Source organism: Thamnophis elegans, chromosome 16, assembly GCF_009769535.1.
Source record: "Thamnophis elegans isolate rThaEle1 chromosome 16, rThaEle1.pri, whole genome shotgun sequence".
In the NCBI taxonomy this organism is placed as follows: Eukaryota; Metazoa; Chordata; class Lepidosauria; order Squamata; family Colubridae; genus Thamnophis; species Thamnophis elegans.
In genome coordinates, this window is record NC_045556.1 from 21,828,280 (window position 1) to 21,850,509 (window position 22,230).

General features: G+C 46.4%; 1 protein-coding gene across 2 annotated transcripts; it reads right to left on the reverse strand.

Annotated features, from left to right (window-relative positions):
* Positions 1 to 351: 351 nt before the first annotated feature.
* On the reverse strand, positions 352 to 21,057 carry INTS14 (integrator complex subunit 14). 2 transcript variants are annotated; one of them, XM_032232611.1, is made up of 11 exons: positions 20,872 to 21,057; positions 17,102 to 17,367; positions 14,484 to 14,747; positions 12,625 to 12,743; positions 9,839 to 9,981; positions 9,193 to 9,285; positions 8,956 to 9,097; positions 6,963 to 7,096; positions 3,707 to 3,825; positions 2,074 to 2,139; positions 352 to 934 (listed from the first exon to the last, which is right to left on the reverse strand). In XM_032232611.1, exons 2-11 carry the CDS (start codon positions 17,321 to 17,323, stop codon positions 683 to 685), a joined length of 1,554 nt encoding a protein of 517 aa, XP_032088502.1. In that variant the 5' UTR covers positions 17,324 to 17,367; positions 20,872 to 21,057; the 3' UTR covers positions 352 to 682. The 2 variants fall into 2 exon arrangements, with proteins under 2 accessions (XP_032088502.1, XP_032088501.1); XM_032232610.1 differs by having other exon boundaries at positions 8,956 to 9,100; positions 20,872 to 21,056.
* Positions 21,058 to 22,230: the final 1,173 nt, after the last annotated feature.

Genomic DNA, 22,230 nt, shown 5'->3' on the forward strand with positions numbered 1-22,230 from the left:
GATCCGAAAAACAGCTGGCCAGCAGGAGGCGGTGGACCTGAGGTGGGGCGATGGCTCGCGTGTCCACAGAGGGCTCTACATGCCACCTGTGGGACGTGTGCCATAGGTTCGCCATCACAGACCTACATAAGCTAATGCTCTGGGATGTTCACAATCCATTCACCAGGACCCTAATATCCAGTGAAAGTACACATATTTTAAAAGCAACCTATTGCTTCAGTTTCCTCTGATTTGATTCCCTTCAGTGGTCCCAAAAGAGGCCTGAGAAGAACATGATGTTTTTGATCTGTGATGGGCTGCTTGTGATGGGAACACCCTCCCGGGGCTTTTATGATGGAAAGAAAAGCAGAATACAAAGGGAGGAGGTTTAATAAAAACCCAATCTGGGTGAGGAAAGCAGTCTCGACATTTTATAGAACAGGGGTGTCAAACAAGGCACGCAGGCCGTCTGGAAAATTTAAGGGACCGGCCAGCGTCGCTTCATCCCCGTCTACCCAACCCAAAGATGAAACATGCCAGCAGTTTGGGGAGTGGCGTCAAGCTGGCCATGCCCACACAGTTGGTCACGCCCCGATACCCCCCTCAGGTCAACCACACCCCTGATGCGGCCCTCAATCAAACGGAGTTTGATACCCCTGTTCTAGAACGTGAATTGTCCAGAGAGTCTCTGCCCAGGAGCTGCTCACATCCGCTCCGTCCCACTGCCAGAGAAGTCCGTCTGCAGCGGTGTGATGTTATGGTCGTAAGTTGCATACTCGGAAGATCCGGAGCTCGCCATTTTGAGCTGCTGGGCCGCGTGGGTGAGCTGGAAGGCCGCGTCGGGGTGCGCCGTGTCAGGCAGGAGGGTGCATTCTCTCTCCAGGATATCCGCCACCCCTTTCAGCAGGTCCAAGAACCCGAAGGCTAAGGCGGCCTTCCGCAGGCGGTTCAGTTCCTGGAAAAGCCCAAAAGGGCAGGAAGATCAGCCACCGCCTCTCCGGCATTCTCGCTCCGGCTCAGAAGGAAAGATTCTCAGATCTCTCCCCTCACACCCTCCCATAAATGATTTTGGACTCTGGAAAAAGGAAGTGGGAAATCTGGGCGACAAAATCTCGCCTAAAGTTTGGATTGTGATTTTATTGGGCATATTTATGTGAGGATTTTTAATGTCTTTTATGGTAAGCTTCCCAGAGTTTTGTGGTAAGGCGCCTAGAGTCGCTTTGAAACGAGATGGGTGGCAAATAAATGTGTGTGTGTGTGTGTGTGTGTGTTTGTGTTCCAGCATAACTCTGGACTGCCTTGAGCTACTTCAACCAAACTTGGTACTCAGATGACTTACTCTCTGGAAACAAATACTGTGGGGGGTAGGCACCTTTAAAACCCCTTGGGGTTACCCCCCCCAGCATTCTTTCAAAAAGCAGACATGGTTTTGCCAGCAAGCCAGAGAACCCAGGGCACTACGGTGCCCACCAAGTGGTTGGTCCAATTGTTGTTGCCACGGGTATCATGATGCTTTGCCAACCATGAAAGACAGGGAAGGGCTTTGGACTATATAAGTAGTCCTCCCTTAGTGACTTCTTGTTCGACAACCATTTGAAGTTACAACAGTGCTCAACAAGAAGACTTATGGCCGGTCCTTGAAGTTGTGGCTGTCGCAGTGTCCCCCCCAGTCACAGGATCATGACTGGGGCAACAGTTACAATGGTCACAGCTTCCCACAATCACATCATCTCTCCTTGCGATTTTCACTGCCAGCTTCCAATAAGTCAAGTCAATGAGGAAACCAGCCACCCCCTGATTTTGTGCTTAATGACTGCACACGATTCCTTAACAACCACAATTCCCGAACTGTCATTGCACACTGATGATTGCATTTAATTTCGCTGCACAAGGTGCAATGACAATAAAGTAAACTAACTAAGAGCTGGCACAGAGTCCATGCTGGACGCTGGCTCTTGTGCTTCATCATAATCTTTTTCAAAGCCACCTCAGCAATTCACCCTGTGTTTCCCAGTTTCCATGCACCCTGTCTGAAAATGTGAGACGGTTGAATAATAGCTGCACATCGACTGGCCTTCTGTTTCCAACGCTCACCTTATAGAAGGTCAGTGTTTTCTCAGGGAGTTTTCTTGCATTCCTGAGTATCTTCTGTACATCCGTCTGTGGGAAAGTGGAGAAGACACAAAAGTAATCTTTGGCCGGCTCCTGACCAAAGCAGAGCTGCCAACGGAAGCTAAAGAGATTGTCCTCCCTTACTCTGCTCCGTTGGAAAAGCAAGAGATGAATTCTCGTTTAATAGGCCTCTACTTTCAACATTTCATCCCTGCTGTTCAGAAGCACCAACAGGGTTGGTCTTTGTCCGAAGTTCCATCCTGCACGCCCATGAAAAGCAAACAGACCCACCCATGATATTGGCAAATGGGAACAGAAACCCTGCAACCCAACATGCTGAGCATTATGTCAACTCCTAAAGTTGTCATAGGGAGGAAAGGGGGGGGGAGCGCACTCCACGCATACTTTCGGCTATAGTCGGATCTCAGATTACTGCAGCAGGCTTGGGAGGGGAGCACCTCATTGGGGAATGTGATTTATGACACAGACTGAAGGGAGGGAAGGAACAGGGGTAAAGTTGAGCTGTAATTAAATAAGGCTAACCTGAAACCTGACACATTATACAAGTGAACGTGAGTTATTTGGAAATTTGCGGCGGATTAATTTGTGCAACAGAGGACTAAAGAGGAGGCACGCACATGTAACAAATGGGTTTTACTTTCCGTAAAAGGCATGTTATTTGAAGCAAACTATTGGCAGTCCTGAACTTATGACTACAATGGTGTCCATGTATGTGCAGCTCCACCTATGTGACGGGCGCACACGCCAGCCACTTGTGCAGATGGGAGTGCATAGGTACGTGCTCGCCCGTTGTTTCCACAAGGGAGGATCCTCACACGCAGAGGCTTATCAGCCGCTTTGGGTGGCCCGGTTTTGAACAGCTCACTGGCCCCAAGGGATGGGGACCCCTGCTGTAGACTGCTGATAGGCTGGTCCCGCTGGGTGCCCATAGGAAGAGAGTGCTTGTTCTGACCCAGCTGCCCAAACACAAAAATCCCTCTGAAGTGAACTCAAAGATTCCTTTAATTAGGAGCGCTGGCAGCCCCGGTAAACAGTTTCTCTCTCACCACAGGCTAACAAGTCTGGCCGGCAGGGAGATGAACGGTTGTCTGGCACACCTATTCATCTTTGCCCCCTGCCTTTTATCCCCAGAGCTCAGGTGGGGCTTTGCTAGCAGCAGTGGCTCTTCCGTCCCAAGGACCGGCCCATAGATTTCCACTGCTTTCCTCTCCTCTGCCTTCTACGCATCCGCACGTCAGGCACTGGACCCAGCTGTTCCTCCTCTTCCTCATCAGTCACCTCCAGACCTGGGAGCTCTTGACTCTCCATCTGAGGGCTGATGGACAGCCCAGGCTCCCCCTCCCTCTTCTCCCTCGGAGCTCCCAAATTTGCCCCAATTCTGACCCTGACTCCCTGCCTCCTCCCCCTCCTCTGATTTGGCTGCTGGCAGCTGACAGGCCACAACAGTGCCCTTAAGTTGCACAATGCTTCTCACACCCCGAAAGAACAGGAAAGTGAGGCCATCTCTCGGGAAAGGCTGCCTTTCTGATTAATCTTTTTAGTAAAGGAGATTTCTCTCCCCACAGGGAGCAAAGTTGGATCCTGCTGGCTTTACCTGCAGGCCGTTTGGTTTAATCCACACTGTGACATTCTGAGCGTAGCTTCGCTTGTTCTTGGGCTGCAAAGGGAAGGGGCTCTTGTTGTCATCTTCCCCGTAGGGGTTCTCTTTCGCATCTGAAAAAAAATGTGTACAGATAGTCCTTGTTTAGTGACCACCACTGGGACCGGCAGTTGGGTTGTTAACCAAAGCCGTCATGAAGAGGACATGATGATGACTGCAGCTTTCCTTTCCTTTGCAAACTTCAGAAAGCTGGGGGATTCTGGGAGTTGAAGTCCACGAGTTCTTAAAAGTTACCAAGTTTGGAGACTCCTGGGTTAGGCTAAAGGGCCGGATGAGGTTTTGCTTACTTATCACAGGAATTCTTGAACCTTTGAGCACTGAGCTGTGGTGGGGCAGTGGTTGAACTGCAGTACTGCAGGCTACATCTGCTGACTGCCAGATGCCATCAGTTCAACCCTGACTGGCTCAAGGTTGACTCAGCCTTCCGAGGTGGGTAAAATGAGGAACCAGATTGTTGGGGGAAAGAAGCTGGCTTTGTAAACCTCTTTCGGCTGTAAAAGCACTGGGAAGCGGTATATAAGTTTAAGTGTTGTGTTATTCTATTCCACAGGTGTCAAACTCGCTGTGTCACATTGCCGTCATGTGATGTATTGTGACGTTTTTTCCTTTCGCAGAGCTGGGGTGGTTGTGACCTGGCTGTCATTTGGCCCATGGGCCGCCAGTTTGACACCTGTTCTATTCCTTTTCCTTTCTCTTCTCTTGCGATGGAGGCTCAGTAGTTAGAATGCAGCATGGCAGGCTAACCCTGCTGGCTGCCAGCAATTCGATCCTGACCGGCTCCAGGTTTACTCAGCCTTCCACCCTGCCAAAGTTGGTAAAATGAGGACCCAGATTGTTGGGGGCAAGAGGCTGACTCTGTAAAACCACTTAGGGAGGGCTCTGAAGCACTGGGAAGCAGTCTGTACAGTACTGTGCAAAAGTTGTAGGCAGGTGTGAAAAAATGCTGTAAACAAAGAATGCTTTCAGAAATATAAATAATGATTGTTTATTTCTGTCAATTTTCAAAAAGCAAAGTGAGTGAACAAAATGAAAATCTAAATCCAATCAATATTTGGTGTGACCACCCTTTGCCTTCAAACCAGCAGCAATTCTTCTAGCTACACTTGCACAGAGTTTTTGAAGGAACTCGGCTGGTAGGTTGTTCCAAACATCTTGGAGAACTAACCACAGATCTTCTGTGGATGTAGGCTTTCTCACATCCTTCTCCCTCTTCATGTAATCCCAGACACACTTGATGATGTTGAGATCAGGGCTCTGTGGGGTCCGTGCCATCACTTCCACTACTTCTTGTTCTTCTTGACGCTGAAGATAGTTCTTAATGACTTTGGCCGTGTGTTTGGGGCCGTTGTCCTGCTGCAGAATAAATTTGGGGCCAATCATACGCCCTCCCTGATGGTACTGCATGATGAATAAGTATCTGCCTGTATTTCTCAGCATTGAGAACACCATTAATCCTGACCAAATCTCCAACTCCATTTGCAGAAATGCAGTCCCAAATGTTCAAGGAACCTCCATCATGCTTCACTGTTGCCTGCAGACACTCATTATTGTACCGCTCTCCAGGCCTTCAACGAACAAACTGCCTTCTGCCACAGCCAAATATTTCACATTTTGACTCACCAGTCCAGAGCACCTGCTGCCATTTTTCTGCACCCCAGTTCCTATGTTTTCATGCATACTTTAGTTGCTTGGCCTTGTTCCCACATCAGAGGTATGGCTTTTTGACTGCAACTCTTCCATGAAGACCACTTCTGGCCAGACTTCTCCGGACAGTAGATGGGTGTACTTGGGTCCCACTGGTTTCTGCCAGTTCTGAGCTGATGGCACTGCTGGACATCTTCCAATTTCGAAGCGTAATAAGCTTGATGTGTCTTTCATCTGCTGCACTAAGTTTCCTTGGCAGACCACTGTGTCTACGATCCTCGACGTTGCCCGTTTCTTTGTGCTTCTTCAAAAGAGTTTGAACAGCACATCTTGAAACCCCCGTCTGCTTTGAAATCTTTGTCTGGGAGAGACCTTGTTGATGCCGTATGACTACCTTGTGTCTTGTTGCTGTGCTCAATCTTGCCATGACATGAAACTGTCTTTCACAACCTCACCTCGGTAGCAGTGTTTGGCTGTTCCTCACCCAGTTGTAAGCCTCCTACACAGCTGTTTCCATTTCAGTTCATGACTGGGTGACCTATGTGTGACATTGATGATCATTAGCACCTGTTTGGTATAATTGGTTGATCATACACCTGACTATAATCCTGCAAAATCCCTGACGTTGTGCAAGTGTACCTATGAGAATGGATACTGGTTTGAAGGCAAAAGATAGTAATACCAAATATTGATTTGATTTAGATTGTTCTTTTGTTCGCTCACTTTGCATTTTGAAAATTGACAAAAATAAACAAATCATTATTTATATGTCTGAAAGCATTCTCTGTTTACAGCATTTTTTCACACCTGCCTAAAACTTTTGCACAGTACTGTATGTCAGGCCTGCAGCCATCTTTTCTCGTGGATCTCTGGCCTGCCACACTTTCTATTATTCTGCTAGGCATTTTCTATTGTGGGAAAATGGGAGGGGGGGATTGTACGGAGTTAGATGCTATGTAGCCAAAACAAAATTCCTTTCTAGAAAGCCAAGGTCATCCTTTGTCTTTGCACCTCTGCACCTGACCGGAACTGGATGGGTGGAACTGCCAGCATGGCAGTGGGAGATTGGACCATGGAATGGACTTGTGGGTGTGGGGGCAAGATCTTGAACTTTCAACTGAGTGGGAAAACCAGGAAGCTTTCAGATTCGGTTTTTCCCAGATGTGCCAACATGACTCTTAATAAATTGGAACTTTGCCTTGGACTCTGATTTACTTTTGGATGTTATTTGGAACCCTGACAATATAAGTCTAAGTGCTATTGATATTAATCTTCATTTCCCAAAGCTTCAAGAAGCACAGCAACAAACTCCACAAAAGGGGACCCTGAAATGGATTCAGAAGGATGTGTAACACCAACACAAACCAGAGACCCTACAAGAGGCATTTCACTGCTCACTCAATAGACAGTCATGTCTTCCTGAGGATAAAACACACCCAAGAACAGAACTGCCACCTTCTAAGGCACAGCAAGGCATCTGTATCAGAATGGAAGTTACACACAGGGAGGGAACGAGGGGCACCGTTTCAACCAGCACAGCCAGTACCTGAGATGGGACCAAGTTGGGCCATCTTGCCCAGCCAAGGAAGGGGCTCCAGTCCTGGCTCAAAGAGAGACATCATTAGGTTGGACTTTTTCTTGCTATCGGCTTGAGAATAGAGCATTCCGTACCATTCGGGTCTGAAAGGAAGAACCAGAGAATCACAGTGAAAACAACTGTTGTCACTTAGAAAAAAAACATGTACTGTATTTTTCGCACTATAAGACACACCGGAGTATAAAACGCACCAAGATTTTGAAGAGGTAAATTTTTTTAAAAACGTTTTTGCCCTCCCCGGCCCCCAGGAGCACTCGGCAAGCCTCCCAAACCCTCTGCACACCCCGTTTTTTTTGTGAAAAATGAGCATGCAGAGAATTTGAGAGACCTGCAAAGTGCTCCTGGGGGCCAGGGAGGACAAAAATGTGACATGTGGGGGTTTGGGGCAAAAATGGACACACAGAGGATTTGGGAGGCCTGTAGAGTGCTCCTGGGGGCTGGGGAGGGCAAAAAGACCCCCTTTTATGTGAAAAATGGGTCCCTTTTCACTCATTTTTGCCCTCCCTAGCCCCCAGGAGCACTCTACAGGCCTCCCAAACCCTATGCACATCCCATTTTTGCGAAAAATGGGTTGTGCGGGGTGAGGTTTTGGGAGGCCAAAAATGCTGTATTCAGTGTATAAGATGCACCCAGATTTTCACCATCTTTTGGGGGGGGGAGGTACATCTTATACTCTGAAAAATATGGTACCTACAGAAAGTCTCTAACTTACTATAACCGAGTCCAAAATTTCCGGCTGTTAACTTCCTAAGGGAGCTTTGCCCCCATTTTACGACCTTTCTTGTCACTGTGATGATGAATCACTACAGTTGATAAGTTAGTAACCACAGTTGTTAAGTGAATCTGGCTTTCTCATTGACTTTGCTGGCCAGGAGGTCGCAAAAGGGGATCATGTGAACTGGGGACATTGCAACCGTCATAAATATGAGTCAGTTGCCAAGGACCCGAATTTTGATCGCGTGACCAGGGAGGGGTGCTGAAACAGTTGTATAAGTGTGAAAAATGATCATAAGTCACTTTTTTTCAGTGTTCAACAACTAAAGAGTTCCTTTTGCTAGCAGGAAGAAAATCCAATAATGTCCTGTTGCAGTTTTTCTCAACCTTATCATGTTTAAGAGGAATGGACTTCAATTCTCAGAATTCCCCAGCCAGCTGGCTGGGGAATTCTGGGAATTGAAGTCCACCCCTCTTAAACCTGACAAGGTTGAGAGATATTGGCCTGATGCTCATCTCACCTCTCAAAACTTCCTAAAATGTTCAATTCCAGGGCACAAGTAATTTGCCTAAATCAAATTTGCACCTCCACCCATGAACACGGGGGAATCACAATCTTCTTTTTAGTTGCAAAGTCGCGTCCGATCCATCGCAACCCCATGGACAACATTCCTCCAGACCTTCCTGTCCTCTACCATCCTCTGGAGTACATTTAAGCTCATATCTACTGCTTCAGTGATTCCATCCAGCCACCTCCTTCTCTGCCGTCCCCTTCTTCTTCTTTTGCCCTCCATCGTTCCCAGCATGAGCCTCTTCTCCAGCGAGTCCTTCCTTCTCATTAGGTGGCCAAAGTACTTGAGTTTTCTCTTCAGGATCTGGCCTTCTAAAGAGCAGCCAGGGTGGATCTCCTCTAGGACTGACCGGTTGGATGTCCTTGCAGTCCAAGGGACTCGCAGGAGTCTTCTACAGCACCAGAGTTCAAAAGCCTCCATTTTTTGGCTCTCAGCCTTCATTATGATCCAACTTTCACAACCATATATTGCAACTGGGAAAACCATCGCCTTGACTATACACACTTTTGTTGGCAGGCTGATGTCTCAGATTTTTAGTATGCTGTCTAGAAACACAGTAGATACACACATATGTGTTTCCTTCTGAGCAACAACAGCTATTTTCCTGGTGGCTACATCCATGTTGCTACCACCCACCCAGAGGCCAACCTCCGTACCCCAACTGAACAACTGCCACCATTCCTTCCACTTTCAGACTCCCGTGAAGCAGCACACAGAAGTTGGGGATCTTTCCTGCGATCTGATTGGCTGAATTCTCATCTTCAACATCCTCGGCGATCCCTGGACCCATCTCGTCTCCTTCTGGTCAGAAAGAGAACAGAAAACCATTGGAACTGCCTTGTCCTTGCCAACTGGGAAACTGCCAGCATGGGGGGGAAGGTGTGTTCACTCACCTTTGTTGAGTGCGATAGGCAACACCAGGTGTCTTGACAGGACTGGCGGGCTAGCGATATCTGCTATGTCAATAAAGCCAACGATTTCCAGATCTACAAAAAAAAAGATGCTTTCAGGTCTGAGAACTGGGCATGGCTAGTCTAGTGAAGAGAAGGACCAGGGGAGACATGATAGCATCTTCCAATATTTGAGGGGCTGCCACAGAGAGGAATGGGGTCAAACTATTCTTCAAAGCACCCGAAGGCCAGACAAGGATTAATGGATGGAAACTGATCAAGGAGAGAGATTTTCTGTCAGTGAGAACCATCAACCCATGGAACAGAAGTTGCCTTCAGAAGTTGCGGGAGCTTCATCCCTGGAGGCTTTCAAGGAGAGACTGGACTGCCATCTGTCAGAAATGGTGTAGGGTTTCCTGCTTGGGTGGTGGTGGTGTTGGACTAGATGACCTACAAGGTCCCTTCCAAGTCTGTTAATCTGTATCTGCTCAAAGCCAGTTCCCTAATCAACCTGGTTGCTCTTCTCTGCACTTTTTCACAAACTTACGGTATTTATTGATGGTTAAATGTTATGGACTTTAAGGCACAGGAAGAAAGTAGATCAGAAGAGAACAAGGGCCAAATTCATTGCAGAGAAGAAAATGTTCACCTGTGTTAATTGTTTTAGGGATTGGGTCGATTTCTTCATCTATAACGAATGGCTCCGGCCTGGGAAAAGCTTGCACATCTGAAGACAAATGGCCACATTTCAACACTGCATGGAAGGGTGTGTACGCCACATCTATTAGCTTTCTAGGGCAAGAAATGATCATCAGTAAAAATCCACAGACACAAATCACCATGTGAAGAGCTGTTCAAGTTATATTTCAGGGGTTGGAGGTGAATGCAGATTAGTGATTGAGTTGTTTCTATTACATCTTGAGTTGTTTCTATTACATCTTGAATTGTTTCTATTACATCTTTCTCTGCAAGGGCTCAAGTTACGAAGAAAAAAGCTGTAGGATTTCCACATCATGCAGTGTGTATCCTAGATCTTGACTGTGAAATGGGCCCTAAATTTATCTAAGCCTGTTGCTCCCTTGCCTTGCTCAGAAATGTGTAATTTGCACTATTTGCGCTCTAAAATTCCTCAACTCTGCTTTGAGAAGAAGCCTTGTAGAGAAATGTATATAATCTCACCTGGACTACTGTAACGCTCTCTACATGGGGCTGCCCTTCAAGAGCACCCGGAGGCTTCAACTGGTCCAGAATACGGCTACGCGGGTTATCATGGGGGCACCTAGGTGCTCCCATGTTGCACCCCTTTTAGGCAGCCTGCACTGGTTGCCGGTTGTCTTCCGGGTGCGATTCGAGGTACTAATTATGACCTTTAAAGCGCTCCATGGTTTAGGCCCAGGATACCTGCGAGACCACCTATTGCCACCGGTAGCCTCCCACTGTCCAATGCGATCTCACAGAGTTGGCCTCCTCAGGGTGTCGGCTAGCAACCCCCAGGGGGTCTTCTCTGTTGGAGCCCCTTCCCTCTGGAATGAGCTGCCCCCGGAGCTTCGCATAATCCCCAACCTTCGGTCCTTCCGACGCACCCTAAAAAGTTGGCTTTTCCAGCAAGCCAGCCTGGCCTGAACAAAATAAAATGAATGATTGATTATTGTTAATTTTAATCAAATTTTTAAAAATGTTATTGTTAATCTTAATTGGGTTTGTTTTTTGGATACTCTAAAATTTTTTTAACTTCTGTAATATTTTTTTTTTTAATGTTGTACGCCACCCTGAGTCCTTGGGAGAAGGTCTGCATATAAATCCAATAAACAAAACAAAAACAAACAAACAAAAAACAACAATATATGGCTACACAAACAAAACAAGTGTTTTTTTTTAAACATCAACACACAATTTCATGTGAAAAGCCAAGAGATCCTATTGTAGCTTAGTATTATATATAGAATAGGCCTGTGATGGCACGTAGAACCATCTCTCCGGGCATGCCAGCCATTGCCTGTTGCTCTTCCGGGTTCCAGCGCACACATGCGCGCCGGCCAGAAACCGGAAGAGTAGTCCCTCGCGTGTGCATCCCAGCCAGCTGGTCTTGGCACACATGTGTATCAGAAACCGGAAGACCTGTTTTGCATGTGCGCCAGGAACTGCTTTTCCGGTTTCTAGAGCTTCCACCCATGCACGCCATGGAGCTGTTCTTCCGGTTACTGTTGCTCCCCTGTGTGCGCACTCCCATTTTGGCACTTGGTGCCAAAAAGGTTTGCCAACACTGGAATAGGCCATAATATTTAGTCGCTATCTGCTACTAATTCAATGCTTTCTTGGCTCAACGGCTTACATGAACAAAACACTCAAATTTCCTTTCTTTTCATGCAGTCTGCTAAACCCCTTCAGAGAATAAGATGGAACATCCAACCTAAAAGTTCAGGATTTGTAAACCTTAATTGTAAGTGGGTGGCTTCACAGTATTCCATTGCATCATGTAGACCAGCTTTTGCCAATCTGACATCTTCCAGATATGTCTAGGGCAGAGGTCTTCAAACTTGGCAACTTTAAGACTTGTGGACTTCAACACCCAGAATTCCCCAGCCAGCTATGCTGGAATCCTGGGAGTTGAAGTCCACATGTCATAAAGTTGTCAAGGTTGAGAAACCCAGATCTAGAGGGCACCAGATTGAAGGAACCAGGGTGGATAAAAAATTGATGATTTAAAAAAAATATATCAAAAGAATCAGAGTTTTTTTTTAAATTGGATTTTTTAATTTAAATCAGATTTTTTTGTTATTTTTATCAAATGTATTGTAATAAAATGCTTTTGGAGTAAAAATCTATCTAATGATAGTTTTCTATTTGAGATACATTAATAATTTAGTTTATTCGGCATGAAATGGAGCTTGGTTATGTAGCATGAGGCTGTATATTCTGCAATATTTACATTTTGGGTAAACTCATTCAATGAATCCAAGCTCTGCCAGCTGAGATGACATCCACGCTAAATAGGAAACCTTCATTTTGTATGCAAATAACAATATTAAAGATTCTAACTACCAGCAAGAATCAGTCTTTGCATTTAAAGAGAACCTGCCATTTCAGATCCATCATGGCAGCGCCCGTTAGTGGGCATCCACTCACCATGTCTCTCACCTTGTGGTGTCACTGCCGCATCACCTGCCATCCCATGAAAGTGAATGGGACTGTGGGTGAGCCAATAGCGAGTCAGAGGAGGAGCCACAGCGGGACAGAGACGACAGTTGCTCTTTAAAAATTATGATTTAAATCGAGTTGATTTAAATCAAGCCTTTTTTGCTAGTGATTTAAATCATGTTTTAAATAGGCTTGATTTAAATTAAATCCACCCAACCCCCACAAAGGAACGTGATGAAACCCAGACTATAAATGAAGGCAGTTTCATCCAATTAATTCTGAACCGCGATTGCTTACCCAAACATCGACTGTACGTTTTTCAAGCAAAGGGGCCCATCGATGGTAAAAATCTGCCCCTCTCCATTATTTAAGTCAATGAGCCGTTCAAGGTGGTCTAGAGAATCGGAGCTCTGGAGCTTCAAATGGAAAGGAAACACAGTTTTACAGACAATGGAAAAAATATTTCAAAAGACTGGGTTTTTTTTTTTTAATCTCAGGAGGGAACTTGCAATAATCAGCAAAGAAAACATAGCTATTGATTTGTCCGCTCAGCTCTGTGTGTATCTCGGTGTCCTTGCATTTAGAGGATGCGTTAGCCTCTGACCATTTCACTGGCATGACAAACAGGCCAAACTTTGCCCAAACTAATTAATGGACACAGGTTTGAGGAGGGAACAAGGGCAAAATAATAGCAGAGAAATAACCTTTCAGGCTCCCGGGACATTGCAGATCATAAACTAGCCATTTTTGGGGGGAAATAAATTTAAAATAGTGTTAAATTTGTGTTTTAAAAAGTGTTAAAATTGAGCAAAAGATTGCTGAACTCACATACCTCAAATTCAGGCTTATTACAATTCTGAATTGATAAATTGCTTGTGTCGAAAGTTAGCACACACCCGTCTCCCAGAAGAATGAAACATTTCAGGAAATATTAAAGAGGCAGAATATTCTTTTTCCCTAAAGGGAGACATATGCTCTTGGAGACAGAAAGCAGCCCTCCACCTTCCTTAATAGCCCTTAGCAGATGCCAGCACTTAAGAAGAGATAAAGAGATGGACAGCTCTATTTATAAATCAATACCCCCACCCAAGATCCAACAAAGCCACAATAGGAATTGCCCAACACCCCTTGATTGCATCACCCTCAGAAACCTCAACCAAACCTGGGAACTCAGACAACCTATACAAGCTAGCTACATAACCCCTACATGACCCCATAGGAGCCTGAAAACAGCCAAAAGAACAGGAACAGGAAGCTCAAGGGCAAGGCCCAAGAGAAGGTATAAAGAACCCCTCACTCTCGACTCCGTGTGGTCAGCGGCACCAGAATCACACGTGCTTGGTGGTTCTGTTCACCATTAAACCATCTTTCCAATCAGCCACCATTTCGTCTCCAGTGCCTTATTCCTGGTTTGGAACTGAACCCAATGGATATTTCTTCCAACACTTGTAACAGATCTCCTACGGCTAACCTTTTTGTCGCTGTCTACCAAAACACATGCACATGTGACAGCGCATGTGCGTGCCCACATACATAATGCAATGCACATGCAATCCTCCCTTGCACCCCCACCCCCCAGCGCATGTGCCCCTCCCCTCACCCATTTTCAGCTTCCAGGAGGCTTTCCAGGCTCAAAACGGGGCACATGGGGGGCTTGCATCTGCCCCCCGTTTTGGGCCTGGAAGGCCTCTTGCACCAACCTGGAAGCCAAAACGAGACAAGGGGACACTGTGCAAGGTCCCAAAAATGTAATGCATGTGTCCGGCGCATGGGGCCCACTCCTCGCGCATGCATGGCAGAGACCTAAAGACCAGCCGGCCAATGGGAGGTGTGCGTGCATGTGTGGTGGAGCTGGGCTGGGGCGGCAACTGGCGTTCCTGCAGAGAGGGCTCTGCATGCCACCTGTGTCACATGCTATAGGTTTGCCATCCTAGTCCTATGTTACCTACCTCTGCATAGCCCACCAGATCTTCCCTCCCTTCCCCCACCTCACCCCAATTTAACTTCTCTTTCGGCTTTATCACTCCATGTGCCTGATAAGAGCGGGGCGCAGTTCACCAAAAAACCCCTGGTTTCCCTCCAAATCACCATTGAGGCCAATGCAAACCGAGGACTGGCCTAATTGTATCCCCTCCTGGCCCTCAAAGGGGACTCACCTCTTCGAGGTTCGCCATGCACATGACATAAAGCTTGGATGGAAATGGGAAAGGCAGCGGGAACCGGTTGCTTTCACTCCGCTGGCTGAGTGTGGACAGGGAGTGGCGGAGGGAGCCCCTCCCAATGCCCAAGCTGCCATCGGTGACCAGGACAACCTGGCAAGGAATGGCAGCGCCCCACTCCTGCTGCACGATGCTGCAAACGCCCAGCAGGGCCGACTCCAAGCAGGTTTTGTCGTAGTCGTCTATGTTACTCAAGGCTTCCTGGGGAAACAAAGGGGACACTTATTGGGCTGGGCTTAAACAAAGCGTCATGGTGGCATAGCGGTGACGCTAATCACCTCCCGTTCGGAAGGTTGAGTTCAATCCTAGGTAGTGTCAGGTGCCTCTCTCTCCCTGGGTGCAAAGAAAAAAAAAGTCTGCTGCGAACGCCACATGGCATCAGGAAGGGCATCCGGCTAGCAAACGCTCAGCTCTATCCAGTTGCCCCAACTCTACCCCGAATTTCCCTGTTTCCCTGAAAATAAGACCTCCCCAGATAATAAGCCCAATTGGGCTTTTGAGCGCATGCGCTAATATAAGCCCTCCCCAAAAATACTGCAACACAGCAGCAGCCATGAGTTGACCAGGCTTGCCACCACTTCCTGCGCCTCAAAAATAATAAGATCTCCCCCAAAATAAGGCCAAGTGCTTATTTCGGGAGTCAAAAGAAAGTAACACCCTGCCTTATTTTCGGGGAAACACGGTAGTTACGGGATGAGAGTCATTAAAGCAGGAGGGGCCTCACACTCGATTTCTAAACTCACGTGGTTAATTTAAGCTGATTTTTAAAAAAAGAAAAACACTTATCAGTTGTAGGTCAGAATGCACAATAATTTACTTATTTATCTATCGTGTTGACAGGTAGTCTTCAACTTACAACCACAATTGAACTCAAAATTTTACTGTTGCTGAGCGAAACAGTGGTTACGCGGGTTTTGCCTGATTTTTACAGCCTGATTTCTGGCCACCGTTAAGTGAATCACTACAGTTCTAAGCAACATGGGCGTTGTGTGAATCTGCCTTCCTCGTTGACTTTCTTGTCAGGTTGCAAAAGGTGATCACATGATACAGAGGTTAAGTCACTTTTCATAATAATATGAAGAAGTCATTTCTATACAGATCCATCAGCCTAATCGGTAATACCCAAAGTCAGAAAATCTTTATAGAAATGGCTTCTTCATATTATTACGAAAAAGCAAAAAGTTGCAATGTGATCTTAATGCCTTATTTTACTGTAACAGAGAGAGAGTCGGAAGTCAATGCTACTTCCCCCCCCCCCTTTTCTTATCTTTCCTCCCTTCTCTTTTCCCTCCCCCCTGCTTTTCTATTTACTTTGTATTTTGTATTTTATACTACTTTATAGCTCAATAAAAATGTTAATAGAGAAACAGATTGTAAGTCACATTTTCAGTGCTGTTGCAGTTTCGGTCACTAAACAAACAGTTGTGAGTCAAGAACTGACTGTTGCGAGTGGGGGGCTCTCTGCAGCATACAATAAAAGATTAAAAGCATAAAAAAGAATATGTAAGATTTAAAAGAAGCATGGAATGTTAAGAATTGATTACAAGGCTGCGGTTAGTGCCCTAATCTTTCAGGCCACCAATCAACCATAGGGCTGCATTCCTATCTGTATATCCCAAGCTGTTGTGGCCCCCCCCAGTGGCCAGTGGAGCTGGCGGCAGATTCGGACAGTGAGGAGGTTGGGGAGGAACCTGGCCAGTCCTGGAGTCTGGGGAAGGCTCTGATGAGGGCTCAGAGAGGCAGAGCAGAGAGGGGGCCAGGGCCATCCGACAGTTATCAGCTGCCTTCGGAGTTGTAGATCAGTGAGGCAGAAGAACAGGTGGAGCCTGTTCCTGATGTGCGCATGCACAGGACTGCCAGGAAAAGGAAACAGCTAAGAACCAAGGGTCGGCTCTGGAGTAAAGCCACAGGTGGATGATGAATGGCTCCTCCCATAAGGAATAAAGAGGAGATAAAGGGGAAGGAAGTTTGCAGGAAACAATTAGTTCAGTTCATTAGGGTGAAGGTCTGTTCCTGACTTCTTGCCAAGTAATTGCTGCTACAGCGTGGAGTTTGGAAGATATCGGCCTGGCCGCTCTCCAAGCCTGATAAAGCTCTGTAGTTGTGAAATCTCTTGAAAGACTGTTTGTTGGGACTTTGTTGGAGAGGAATTCCCTTTCACTTGAATAAAAGGGGTTTTATCGGGATGAGGAGTCGGCTTCGTGCTTTTGGGAAGCCTAGGTCAGAACACAAGCAAGGACACAGAGCTCGCTTTTTACACCTTAACGGAAAGTTCCACAAGGTGGGGGCAATGGCAGAGAAGGCTCTTTTCCTGGAACCCACCACTCAAAATTATTTTGCTGATGGGCTCTGCAACATACCTCCCTTGCCTGACCAGGTGGGATGGGCTGATGTAATGTGATGAAGGCAGTTCCTATACTTCATTATTAAGAAAGCAAATTTACACAGCTGCCCATCCACCAGAGCAGCAAAGAGGGACAAAAACATGGTCTGAATTTACACATATAACATCTGACAACTGAATACAAGCTGGGATGGCTGCTTTTCTACTGCACCTGGAGAGTGTTGTAGTCTCTTGTGAAGGGGACCATCAGCTCCCAGAGAGATGAAAACACAATCAAGGCGGTAAACTCCAATTTGTAGTTGGTAGCCATGTGCTCAAAAAGCATGGTCAGACCATGGGCTGCTAAATGCTTCCGCTGATATTCTTCGGAGCCTTCGATGGAGACCGGCCGGGTCATGGAGAGGGACACATCCATGACCACAACAGTTGGCATGGTGGCCCTTTCTTTGTGCCGTCAAGTGCAGAAGGGAAAAATCTCTGCAGAGGAAATAAAATAAGGTTTTCAGCAGCCTCTCCCTTTCAAATGACATGAGCGGGTTGTTCACTGACCCCTGGTAAAACACATAGGTCAATCTTAAGAAAGCTACCGGGAGTTGCTTTGATATATAGAGGCTGGGTGGTTGGTGGGCTCCCTTTTGCAGGATGCATTGAGGCAAATATAGGATATCCATCTATTGGGATGCTGTAATTTGGATTCTAGTTTTTTTTTTTTTTAAACAAAGGTTTTTTGGGGGGTTACATACACTATATTGCCAAAAGTATTCGCTCACCTGCCTTTCCGCGCATATGAACTTACTGTAAGTGACTTCCCATTCCTAATCCATAGGGTTCAATATGACGTTGGTCCATCCTTTGCAGCTATAACAGCTTCACCTCTTCTGGGAAGGCTGTCCACAAGTTCAGGAGTGTGTTTATGGGGATTTTTGACCATTCTTCCAGAAGCGCATTTGTGAGGTCACACACTGATGTTGGACGAGTTTACGTGGTCTATCACTTCGTGGCTGAGTTGCTGTCCTTCCCAAACACTTCCACATTCTTATAGTACAACTGACAGTTGACTGTGGAATATTTAGGAGCGAGGAAATGTCACGACTGGATTTGTTGCACAGGTGGCATCCTATCACAGTTCCACGCTGGAATTCACTGAGCTGGGTGGATGGGTGAGTGAATACTTTTGGCAATATGGTGTATTTTAATTTTTTTTATAAACAAAGGGTTGTCTGGGTTTTCCCTCTTTTAATCTTCTGTTATGCATAGTTCATTTTACATCATATTTTCATATCACGTTTCAGTCATCTTATTTTCTTTCCATATTTTCCAGCTTAACTTTAACTTCTCTTCATATATAAACATCATTATTTGCCTCTCCAAGTTAATCAAATTTAACATTTCATTTCCATCTATTATTCTGTTTTATTATATAGTAAACATTTCACTTAGTTATCCACAATCAATAGTATCATCATATTAGCTATATACCATTGGCAATATTTACCATATTTCATTCTATTCTACTAGTAAATCTTTTTCCTTCTTTCCTCCTTTCAATCATTTTCTCTTAGTCTCTCAGGAACTTTCCTTCCTGAATCCTAATTTAGATTCTAGTTCTGAAGGGGAGGCAGACTCCAATTCTATTAATCTTTACAAAACTACAAATGCATCAGAAATGAGCAACTAAGATGATCAGAGGCTTGGAGACTAAACCATATGAAGAATAACTGCAGGATTTGGGTTTGGCCAGTCTAGAGAAAAGAAGAATTAAGGGTGACATGATAGTAGTATTCCAGTATTTGAGGGGCTGCCACAAAGAAGGGGGGGGCAAGCTATTCTCCAAAGCATCGGAGGACAAGAAACAATGGATGGAAACTAATCAAGGAGAGAAGCAACCTGGAATTAAGAAGAAACTTCCTAACGGTGAGAACAATTAACTAGTGGAACTGCTTGCCTCCAGAAATTGTGGGTGCCCCATCACTGGAGGTTTTTAAGAAGAGACTGGACAGCCACTTGTCTTGAAATGGTATAAAGTCTCCTGCTAAAGCAGGGGTTGGACTAGATCAGTGGTCCCCAACCCCCGGTCCGCGGACCGGTGCCGGGCCGTGGAGTACCTGGCACTGGGCCGCGCAGCGGCCGGGGGCCATGATCGCTGCAGCGGCCGGGGGCCATGATCGCTGCAGCGGCCGGGGGACATGATCGCTGCAGCGGCCGGGGGACATGATCGCTGCAGCGCAAAGGCTCCTGGGCCGTGCGCAAAAGCTCCTGGGCCGTGCGCAAAGGCTCCAGGGAAGAGAGCCCCGCGCTGGTACGCACGTGATATATAAACAATCAATGTGTCGTCGCGAACAATGCTCCCCCACCCCTGCACGCGCTCAGCGGGCCACGGTAAAATTATCAAAGGCTGACTGGTCCGCGGCGATAAAAAGGTTGGGGACCACTGGACTAGATGACCTCCAAGGTCCCTTCCAACCTTATTTATTCTAATATAAGCTCACAGCAGCACTAAAACCAAGTAACTATAACACATAACCATAAAACAATCACATAACCCTCACCTCCCACTCCCTCGACAAAAATAGTATAGGTTCTCCTGCCTGAGCAGGAGGCTGGACTAGAAAACCTCCAAGGTCCCTTCCAGCTCATTCATTCATTCTTTTCTATTTAACAAAATACATTTGCTAAATTACACACTAAAGCTAATAGGCTGTCTTTTGCCCTCATCAGAAGACTTATTCATACAACATGCTGAGACAATTGACTGGATTCAAAAAATGAAGTGAATCACAAATAAGCCAGTTTAGTTTAATTTAAGGTTTAACACATTGTGTATCCTGAGACTATTACTGCCAGCAAAACCCCAAATGTGCAATATGTGTATTTTATATTAGCCAAAGCAATAATCTGCAAGATGAAAAAGCCAGAACAGGGAGCTAGGAAAGCGTTAAGTCCAAGAGTGGGGAATATATGCAGGTTGAATTTTTGGATTCTTGGATTTTTTTCAAATCTGGTTGTTTTCCTGCGAAGGTTTCACTACCAGGCTAAGGAGCATCTTCGGGCCAGAGCGAGTGAAGTGGATACAACCAAGTTCAGAGAACATCAAGAGCCCCAAAGTAGAAATGAAGAAGTTGGAGGGGAGAAAACGACTTACAAACAAAGAGCAAACTATTCAAGTGGTGACTGAGAAATTGGAAAGGGGAGGACACCCATCTTCTTTCTTTTCCTCCCTTCCTTCCATTTTCCCTCCTTTTCCCATTTTCCTCCCTTCCTTTTCTTCCTTTCCACCCTTTCTTTCATTCTTTTTTCTTCCTCCCATCCTTCCTCCTTTCATTTTTCATGCTTTTCTTTTCCTTTTCCTTTCTTTTTTCTTCTTTTATCATTTCTTTCTTCCATTCCACTATTTTCCTATGCTCCTTCCTTCCTTTCCCTTTCCTTCCTTTCCTCCTCCCTCTTTCAACTTCTCCTTCCTTCCTCTTTCCCCTTCCTTACACTCCCTCCTCCTTTCATCTTCTCCTTCCTTCCTTTCATCTTCTCCCTCCTTCCCCTTCCTTCCTTTTTTCCCTTCTTTCCTTTCCTCTTCCCTCTTTCATCTTCTCCTTCCTTCCTTCCCCTTCCTCTTCCTTTCATCCTTCCTTCCTCTTTCCCTTTCTTTCCTTCCCCTCCCTCCTCCTTCTTTCATCTTCTCCCTCCCTTTTTCTCCTTCCTTCCTATTTTCCCTTCCTTCCCTCCCTCCTCCTTTCATCTTCTCCTTCCTCTCCCTCCTTCCTCGCTCTTTCTCATTCCTTCCTTCCCTCCCTCCTCCTTCTTTCGTCTTCTCCTTCGTCCCTTTTTCTCCTTCCTTCCTTCCTTCCTTCCTCCCCCCGCCGCTTCCCCTTTCTCGGGCTCTGGGGCGCAACTGCCCTACCCAGGATGAGTTCCCATCTCCCCACCCCCCTTCCGCCCAGGGCTTTCCTGGTGGTCTCCCATCCGCGCTTAAACTTCTCTGCTCACCTTCGCTGTTCTGGGTCCCCCGGTCAAGCCGTTTATGGCGGGGTCTCCGGCAGGAAGCCCCCCGCCCCCTCCCACACAGATGCACCGCGTCAGTCTTCCCCACGGCCGGGGCTCCCCTGCCTCCCCCCTCCTCCCACACCGTGTGAATTTCAAAACATTCCCTGGCGCCACCACGGCCGGGAAATTTGGTTCCGGGATCTCCAGGGGCCGTCTCTTCTGAGCATGCGCGAGCCGCGGGCGCAGACTCAGTAGGGGCCTGGTGCTGAACTTGCCTATTCGGGGCGGCGCGACCGCTAGAGGGCAGCCAGGAGGACTTCGCAGCTAGTGAAACAGCTGTTTGCAGGATGATGATGATGATGATTGATGATGAATTGTTAGATTTTTTTTACTCTGCCTTGGGTCACACTATGGAAAGAAATAGTGTGCTTTCCCATTAGGCATTGAATAAACGGGGTCTGAAAGCTGTTAAGTCTAAGCTGACCGGGACAGGAATTGTTCATTTTTTAAATTTCAATTTAGGGCTGAACTTAGCCATTGAGGTGGTTTATTTTGTAAAATAAAATGAAAAATAAAATAAAAATGGATGGGTTCATTCAACTGGCTGATCTCCTGCCCAAAACCCACAGGGTGATGCTCCAATTCCTAAACAGGATAAAAACAAAATAGCAAACGCCTCCAGTCCAGAAGGAGCCCCGCACAGATGGCAGCGTTTGCCTAACCCAGGTTGGGATGAGAAGCTAAACCGGATTAGGTCTGATCAGTGCTAGGTTGGATGGGAGACCTCCAGGTGATACCCAAGCAAACCACATCAGCAATGTTATTAAGAAAACCGCCCTAAATACGTGACAGTTGCCAAGGGCCTGATTTTTAATCACATGAATGTAGAGATACTGCAACAGTTCTCAAGTGCAAGGAATGGTTGCAAATCACTTTTCTCAGCTCCGTCATAACATTGAATGACACTAAGGCAGTGGTTCCCAAACTTGGCAACTTTAAGACTTGTGGACTTCAACTCCCAGAATTCTCAGAGCTGGCTGAAGAATTCTGGGAGTTGAAGTCCACAAGTCTTAAAGTTGCCAAGTTTGGGAACCACTGCACTAAGGGATTAAAGGGCCACGATGGCTCAGCAGTTAAAGATGCTGAGCTTGTCAACTGGAAAACTGACAGTTAAGGTTCAAGACCTCACCCGGGGTGAGCTCCCATTACTCACCCCAGCTCCTGCCCACCTAGGAGTTTGGAAGCATGTAAACGCAAGTAGATAAATAGGCATCACTTTGGTGGCAAGGTAACAATGTTCTGTGCACCTCAGCATACAGTAGTGGCCAAAATTGTGGAAACCTTTTGGGAAAAGTGTACAGT

Coding starts and splice junctions, on each gene's coding strand:
- INTS14 (XM_032232610.1), bottom strand. CDS start 17,323: ATGCCAACTGTTGTGGTCATGGATGTGTCCCTCTCCATGACCCGGCCG. Junction 7,097..8,955: donor GTGGCAGTTGTTCAGTTGGG/GTACGGAGGTTG, acceptor TCTTCCTTTCAG/ACCCGAATGGTACGGAATGC. Junction 2,140..3,706: donor TTAAACCAAACGGCCTGCAG/GTAAAGCCAGCA, acceptor ACTTTCCCACAG/ACGGATGTACAGAAGATACT.